The sequence below is a fragment of the Lynx canadensis genome, chromosome X (assembly GCF_007474595.2).
Source record: "Lynx canadensis isolate LIC74 chromosome X, mLynCan4.pri.v2, whole genome shotgun sequence".
NCBI classification, from domain to species: Eukaryota; Metazoa; Chordata; class Mammalia; order Carnivora; family Felidae; genus Lynx; species Lynx canadensis.
This window is the reverse complement of record NC_044321.2, coordinates 11,811,293-11,820,092: the sequence shown is the minus strand read 5'-3', so window position 1 is coordinate 11,820,092 and position 8,800 is coordinate 11,811,293. Positions and strand designations below refer to the sequence as shown.

At 37.6% G+C, this 8,800-nt stretch overlaps 1 protein-coding gene across 1 annotated transcript in view; it reads right to left on the bottom strand.

The window, feature by feature from the left end:
• Positions 1–302: 302 nt before the first annotated feature.
• LOC115507728 (carbonic anhydrase 5B, mitochondrial-like) overlaps positions 303–8,800 on the bottom strand; it is a 29,375-nt gene continuing 20,877 nt past the window's right edge. The window contains exon 4 of the mRNA XM_032592142.1: positions 303–346. Within this exon, the coding sequence (XP_032448033.1) occupies positions 320–346 (27 nt within the window). The 3' untranslated portion in view covers positions 303–319. The remainder of the gene's footprint in view (positions 347–8,800) is intronic.

The following is an 8,800-nucleotide window of genomic DNA, read 5'->3' as shown; positions in this document are numbered from 1 at the left end:
GCACCTGGGTGGCTCAGTCTGTTAAGCATCTGACTTCCGCTCAGGTCATGATCTCACAGTTTGGGAGTTCCAGCCCTGCGTTGGGCTCTGTGTTGACAGCTCAGAGCCTGGACCCTGCTTCAGATTCTGTGTCTCCCTTGTCTCTCTCTGCCCCTTCCCTACTCATGCTCTGACTCTCTCTGTCTCTCAAAAATAAATAAACATGAACAAAATTTTCTAAAAAGTAAAAAAAAGACTAAAATGACTCACAAGATCCTGTGGAAGAGCAGCATCCCCATTAAGGTGAGGAAGAAGACAAGGGTCCATGTCATTCCCACCATTACAACACCCAGTTCTGATAGTGCCACTGCAATGAGACAGAAGAGGAACAACATCATCATCAGCTAGGTATTACTGTTGAAGAGTAAAAGAAAAAGTTTAAACCATGTGCACATAACATGAAATATAGGACTGCTTTCCAGGAAAATGCAAGGGGATAATCTCGTATCAAATTGAAAGGGGGAACTGATATCTGACAAAGAATGTGCAACATAGAAAATTTCAGAAAAATAAACAGTCTGGCCCCCCAAAAGGACAAAGGATCAAATAAGCAATTTACAAAACAGAAATACAAATGGTCATTCAACATGTAAGATGTTCAGCTTTAGGTGAAACAAAGCATTGCAAATCAAAGCAGTATTTATATACTGCTGTTCCATTTGTACTGCCAAAAGTGTTTTGAGGACAATGATGCAGGATACTGGAAAATGAACATGCCTATGCTGCAGAAAATATGTACATTGACTTAATACTTTTGAAAGGACATTAACATATATCAAAATCTTACATTTTTGCATAACTTTTGACCCCAAAATTTAAATGTTAAGAATTTATACCAAAGATATTATTACAAATGAGCAAAAAATTGTTAGCTTCCAGAATATTTATCACAGCATTTTTTATTATAGTAAAAAAGAAAGTAAATTAGATTTAAAAGCATATGATATAGGCGGAACAGCATGGAAGCTTTTTGTGTGTCTTGCGTCCATGAAATACAGCCAGATCAACACTAAACCATCCTACACACCTAGAAAACCGATTGGAAGATTAACACAACAATCTGCACAACCTGAACCACAGAATTCAGCAGGTACATGACACGAAGAGCTGAACTTGGGGAGCAAGAAGCCCCAAAAGGTAGGGAACCCCTTTTGTGGGCGGAGAGAGGATGGAGACTGGGGAGGAGGGGAGCATACGGGAAAAGCACCCCTCCCCAAAAAGCAGCTGGAGAGAAAGTGGAAAATTGGAAACAGCCACAGGGACTAAACTAAAAAGGGAGAAAGGAGAAAGGAGAGGCTTTAAATTCCATTAAGACTGTAAACAAGGGGAACGCAAAGGCTGCAACTCCGTAGCTCGATACATGGCGGTGCTCTGGTGGGAAAGGTGAATCCCCAGGAACAGAGTGGGGTCCGGGAGGTTCCCAGGCCACACGGGGAAAAGCAGTTCCACTGCTGGAAGGACATTTGGTAGAGACTGTTGAAGCCACCTGGTCCCAGCAGACCCTGGAAGGCAGCCACATTCGCTGGTGCTGGGGCAAAGTTGTTGAGGATGAAGACTGGTGCCAGATGTATGTTGCGATTTTCCATGGTCCCTGAAACGCTGAGGCTATACTGTCTCGTGATCTTTTTGGGGGGCGGGCTGGAACCTGACTGCAGTCTCAGGGCACCAGCAACAGCAGGGTCCAGCAGGCACCTGGGTGCAGCCGATATTCAGACATTGCTCATTCAGCCATTGCTCAGTGAGACCCTCCCCCAGAGGGGCAGAACGGGTCAAAGCCGCAGTCCTTCAGAAGTAAGGGGCCAGGGAAAACAGCCGCATCTGAGACAAAACTTGGGAGAGAGGTACTGCCTGGGGCCTGGTCACAGAGAGTGGAAAAGCGGGGAGTGGACGAGAGCTGAAGACAGAGGACCGGTGCACGATTGCTGATCCAGGAGAACAGACTGGGTGGCTGGGTGGCGCCATTTTTCGCCGCTCCCGCGCATGTACACCGACAAGCACCACAACAATCCACCCCAGTAGGCTAGCAGCGCCATCTAGGGGAGAGCGGAGCTGTTACACCAAGCCCTGCCCAACTGGGCCAACTTCGCTCTTCAAGAACACAAACCTCACGACCGGCTTAATTTATGGACTATAAAGAGCTACATGGACTGACCTCTAGGGGAAAACAAAGCAATTTCAGTCCTACTTCAATCTGTTAGCAGGTTCATCTATTCAATTTTTTCTCTCTCTCTTTTTCCTTTTTCTCTTTTACAATTCTTTTTCTTGAATACAGAAAGAGAAAGAACTCATTTTTATTTTTAATTTTTATTAAAAATATCTGTAATTTTTATTACTATATTTTTTACTTTTGTGTAAATTTTTTCAAATTCTACTTTACTTCCATCATTTTATTTTAGTCTACTTCAGTGTACTCACATTTTCAAATTTTCAAACAATTTCCTTTTTTTCTTTCTTTTTCTTTTTTCTCTATTTCATTTAATTTTCTTTTTTTTAAATGCAGAAAGAGGAAAACTTAATTTTTACTTTCAATTTCTTTTAAAAATATTTTTATTTAATTTTTATTACTATATTTTTTGCTTTTATGTAAATTTTTTCAAATTCTATCTTACTCCCATCATTTTATTTCAGTCTACTATAGTGTATTCACTTTTTCCAATTTTCAAATGATTTTTTTGTCTTTTCTTTTTTCTTTTTTTATCTTTTTTCTCTTTCATTTCGTTTCTTTTTTTCTTAAATACAGAAAATGAAAATATTCATATTTCTTTTTAATTTTTATTAAAAATATTTTTCTATAACTTTTTTCTACTATATTCTCTACTTTTGTGTATTTTAGTTTACTTTAGTGTATTCATTTTTTCAAATTCTGAAACGATTTTCTTTTTTTTCTCTCCCCCCCCCCTTTTTTTTGTTTGTTTCTCTGATCTGTCAAACCACTTTCTACACCCAGACCAAAACACACCTAGGATCTAGCATCATCTATTTGATTTTTGTGTGTGTGTGTGTTTAATTTTTAATTTTAATTTTTTTTAATTTTAATTTTTTCAATTTCAATCCTTCTACCTCATTAATTCCTTTTCTCCCTTCAAAATGACAAAATGAAGGAATTCACCCCAAAAGAAAGAGCATGAAGAAACGACAGCCAGGGATTTCACCAACACAGACACAAGCAAGATGTCTGAACCAGAATTTAGAATCACGATAATAAGAATACTATCTGGAGTCGAAAACAGATTAGAATCCCTTTATGCAGAGATAAAAGAAGTAAAAAATAGCCAGAATGAAATTAAAAATGCTATAACTGAGCTGTAATCACGGATGGATGCAGCGGTGTCAAGGATGGATGAGACAGAACAGAGAATCAGCGATATGGAGGACAAACTTATAGAGAATAACGAAGCAGAAAAAAAGAGGGAGATTAAAGCAAAAGAGCATGATTTAAGAATTAGAGAAATCAGTGACTCATTAAAAAGGAACAACATCAGAATCACAGGGGTCCCAGAAGAGGAAGAGAGAGAAATAGGGGTAGAAAAGGGGTATGTGAGCAAATCATAACGGAAAACTTTCCTAACGTGGGGAAAGACACAGACATCAAAATCCAAGAAGCACAGAGGACCCCCATTAGATTCAACAACATCATCAAGGCATATCATAGTCAAATTCACAAAATACTCAGGCAAGGAGAGAATCATGAAAGCAGCAAGGGGAAAAAAGTCCCTAACCTACAAGGGAAGACAGATCAGGTTTGCAGAAGACCTATCCACAGAAACTTGGCAGGCCAGAAAGGAGTGGAAGGATATATTCAATGTGCTGAATCAGAAAAATATGCAGCCAAGAATTCTTTATCCAGCAAGGCTGTCATTCAAAATAGAAGGAGAGATAAAATGTTTCCCAGACAAACAAAAATTAAAGGAGTTTGTGACCACTAAACCAGCCCTGCAAGAAATTTTAAGGGGGACTCTCTGAGGGGAGAAAAGATTAAAAAAAAAAAATATATATATATATATATATGTGTGTGTATATGTATATATGTATATATATGTGTGTGTATATATATATGTGTGTGTATATATATGTGTGTGTGTGTGTGTATATATATATATATATATATATATATATATATATATAAATACCAAAGCAAAGAAAGATTAGAAAGGACCAGAGAACACCACCAGAAACTCCAACTCTACAAGCATCATAATGGCAATAAATTCACATCTTTCAGTACTCACTCTAAACGTCAATGGACTCAATGCTCCAATCAAAAGACATAGGTAACAGAATGGATAAGAAAACAAGACCCATCTATATGCTGTTTACAAGAAACCCACTTTAGACCTAAAGACACCTACATATTGAAAATAAGGGGATGGAGAACCATCTATCACGCTAATGGTCAACAAAAGAAAGCCGGAGTGGCCATACTTATATCAGACAATCTAGACTATAAAATAAAGACTGTATCAAGAGATGCAGAAGGGCATTATATCATAATCAAAGGGTCTACAGACCAAGAAGACCTAACAGTTGTAAACATTTATGCGCCAAATGTGAATGCACCCAAATATATAAATCAATTACTCACAAACATAAAGCTCATCAATAGTAATACCATAATAGTAGGAGACTTCAACACCCCAGTCACAGCAATGGACAGATCATCTAATCAAAAAATCAACAAGGAAACAATGGCTTTGAATGACACATCGGACCAAATGGACTTAACAGATATATTCAGAACATTTCATCCTAAAGCAGCAGAATATACGTTCTTCTCCAGTGCACATGGAATATTCTCCAGAATAGACCATATACTGGGACACAAATCAGCCCTAAGTAAGTACAAAAAATCGAGGTCATACTGTGCATATTTTCAGACTACAACCCTATGAAACTCGAAATCAACCACAAGAAAAAATGTGGAAAGGTAACAAATACTTGGAGATTGAAGAACATCCTACTAAAGAATGAATGGGCTAACCAAGCAGTTAAAGAAGAAATTAAAAAGTATATGGAAGTCAATGAAAATGATAGCACCGCAATCCAAAACCTCTGTGACACAGCAAAGGCACTCATAACAGGAAAGTATATAGGAATCCAGGCCTTCCTAAAGAAGGAAGAAAGATCTCAGATACACGACCTAACCTTATGCCTTAAGGAGCTGGAAAAAGAATAGCAAATAAAACCCAAAACCAACAGAAGACAGGAAATAATAACGATTAGAGCAGAAATTAACGCTATTGGAACCAAAAAAACAGTAGAACAGATCAATGAAACCAGATGCTGGTTCTTTGAAAGAATTAACAAAGTTGATAAACCACTAGCCAGTTTGATCAAGAAGAAAAAGGAAAGGACCCAAATAAGTAAAATCAAGAATGAAAGAGGAGAAATCACAACCAACACAACAGAAATAAAAACAATAACAAGAGAATACTATGAGCAATTATATGCCAATAAAATGGGCAATCTGGAAGAAATGGACAAATTCCTAGAAACATATACACTACCAAAACTGAAATAGGAAGAAATAGAAAATTTGAACAGACACATAACCAGTAAGGAAATCGAATTAGTAATAAAAACTCTGCCAAAACACAAGAGTCCAGGGCCAGATGGCTTTCCAGAGGAATTCTACGAAACATTTAAGGAAGAGTTAACACCTATTCTCTTGAAACTGTTCCAAAAAATAGAAATGGAAGGAAAACTTCCAAACTCTTTCTATGAAGCCAGCATTACCCTGATTCCAAAACCAGACAGAGATCCCACTAAAAAGGAGAACTATAGACCAATTTCCCTGATGAACATGGATGCAAAAATCCTCAACAAGATATTAGCCAACCGGATCCAACAATACATTAAAAAAATTATTCACCACGACCAAGTGGGATTTATACCTGGGATGCAGGGCTGATTCAATATCCGCAAAACAATCAATGTGATTCATCACATTAATAAAAGAAAGGACAAGAACCATATGATCCTCTCAATAGATGCAGAGAAAGCATTTGACAAAATACAGCATCATTTCTTGATAAAAACCCTCAAGAAAGTAGGGATAGAAGGCTCATACCTCGAGATGATAAAAGCCATATATGAGCGACCCAACGCTAATATCATCCTCAATGGGGAAAAACTGAGAGCTTTCCCCCTAAGGTCAGGAACAAGACAGGGATGTCCACTCCCACCACTGTTATTCAACATAGTATTGGAAGTCTTAGCCTCTGCAATCAGACAACACAAAGAAATAAAAGGCATCCAAATCGGCCAGGAGGAGGTCAAACTTTCACTCTTCGCAGATGACATGATACTCTATATGGAAAATCCAAAAGATTCCACCAAAAAACTGCTGGAACTGATTCATGAATTCAGCAAAGTTGCAGGATATAAAATCAATGCACAGAAATCAGTTGCATTCCTATACACCAACAATGAAGCGACAGAAAGAGAAATCAAGGAATTGATCCCATTTACAGTTGCACCAAAAACCTAGGAATAAATCTAACCAAAGAGGTGAAAAATCTATACACTGAAAACTATAGAAAGCTTATGAAAGAAATTGAAGAAGACACAAATAAATGGAAAAAGATTCCATGCTCCTGGATAGGAAGGACAAATATTGTGAAAATGTCGATACTACCCAAAGCAATCTACATATTCAATGTGATCCCTATCAAAGTAACACCAGCATTCTTCACAGAGCTAGAACAAATAATCCTACAATTTGTATGGAACCAGAAAAGACCCCACATAGCCAAAGCGATCTTAAAAAAGAAAACCAAAGCAGGAGGCATCACAATCCCAGACTTCAAGCTATACTACAAAGCTGTAATCATCAAGACAGTATGGTACTGGAACAAGAACAGACACTCAGATCAATGGAATAGAAAAGAGAACCCAGAAATGGACCTACAAACGTATGGCCAACTAATCTTTGACAAAGCAGGAAAGAATATCCAATGGAATAAGACAGTCTCTTCAGCAAGTGGTGCTGGGAAAACTGGACAGCGACACGCAGAAGAATGAACCTAGACCACTTTCTTACCCCATACACAAAAATAAACTCAAAGTGGATGAAAGACCTCAATGTAAGACAGGAAGCCATCAAAATCCTCGAGGAGAAAGCAGACAAAAACCTCTTTGATCCTGCCCACAGCAACTTCTTACTCAACACGTCTCCGGAGGCAAGGGAAACAAAAGCAAAAATGAACTATTGGGTCCTCATCAAAATAAAAGCTTCTGCACAGTGAAGGAAACAATCAGCAAAACTAAAAGGCAACCGACAGAATGGGAGAAAATATTTGCAAATGACATATCAGATAAAGGGTTAGTATCCAAAATCTACAAAGAACTTATCAAACTCAACACCCAAAAAACAAATAATCCAGTGAAGAAATGAGCAAAAGACATGAATAGACACTTCTCCAAAAAAGACATCCATATGGCCAACTGACACATGAAAAAATGCTCAACATCACTCATCATCAGGGAAATACAAATGAAAACCACAATGAGATACCACCTTACACCTGTCAGAATGGCTAACATTAACAACTCAGGCAACAATAGATGTTGGCAAGGATGCAGAGAAAGAGAATCTCTTTTGCATTGTTGGTGGGAATGCAAGCTGGTGCCGCCACTCTGGAAAACAGTATGGAGGTTTCTCAAAAAACTAATAGAACTACCCTATGACCCAGCAATTGCACTGCTGGCCATTTATACAAGGGATACAGGTGTGCTGTTTCAAAGGGACACATGCACCCCCATGTTTATAGCAGCACTATCCACAATAGCCAAAGTATGGAAAGAGCCCAAATGTCCATCGATGGATGAATGGATAAAGAAGATGTGGTATATATATACAATGGAGTATTACTCAGCAATCAAAAAGAATGAAATCTTTCCATTTGCAACTATGTGGATGGAACTGGAGGGTATTATGCTAAGTGAAATGAGTCAGTCAGAGAAAGACAAAAATCATATGACTTCACTCATATGAGGACTTTAAGACACAGAACAGATGAACATAAGGGAAGGGAAACAAAAATAATATAAAAACCGGGAGGGGGACAAAACAAAACAGACTCATGAATATGGAGAACAAACTGAGGGGTGCTGGAGGGGTTGTGGGGGGGGATGGGCTAAATGGGTAAGGGGCATTAAGGAATCTACTCCTGAAATCATCGCTTCACTATATACTAATTTGGATGTAAATTTTAAAAAATAAAAAATAAATTATAAAAAATAAAAATAAAAAAATAAAAAAATAAAAGCATATGATACAGCCATAAAATGAATGCAACATTAGACAAGCATTAAAAATTATATCATAGAGGAATATTTAATGATGTGGAAATACATTCAAAACACACTGTTAAGTTCAAGGGAGAAGGTGACAAAGTTTCATAATAATATAATCCCAGTTTTTTACTGAGAGTTAATTGACATATAACTGAGTGTAAATTTAAGGTGTAAAATGTGTTGATTTGATACACTGATGCATTGCAATATGGTTACCACTATAGCATTAGCTAAAACCTCTATCACATCACATACAATTAAGATCTAGTCTCTTAGCAACTTTGAAGTTTACAATATAGTATTGTTGACTATAATCACTACACTGTGCATTAGATCTCCAGAACTTATTTATGTTCTACTTGTATGTTTGTACCTTTAAACGATATCTCCCCGTTCCCTCAATTATTCTATCCCCCAGCCCGTTAGCTGCCAATCTACTTCCAGTTATTTTTTAAGAATAAATCTG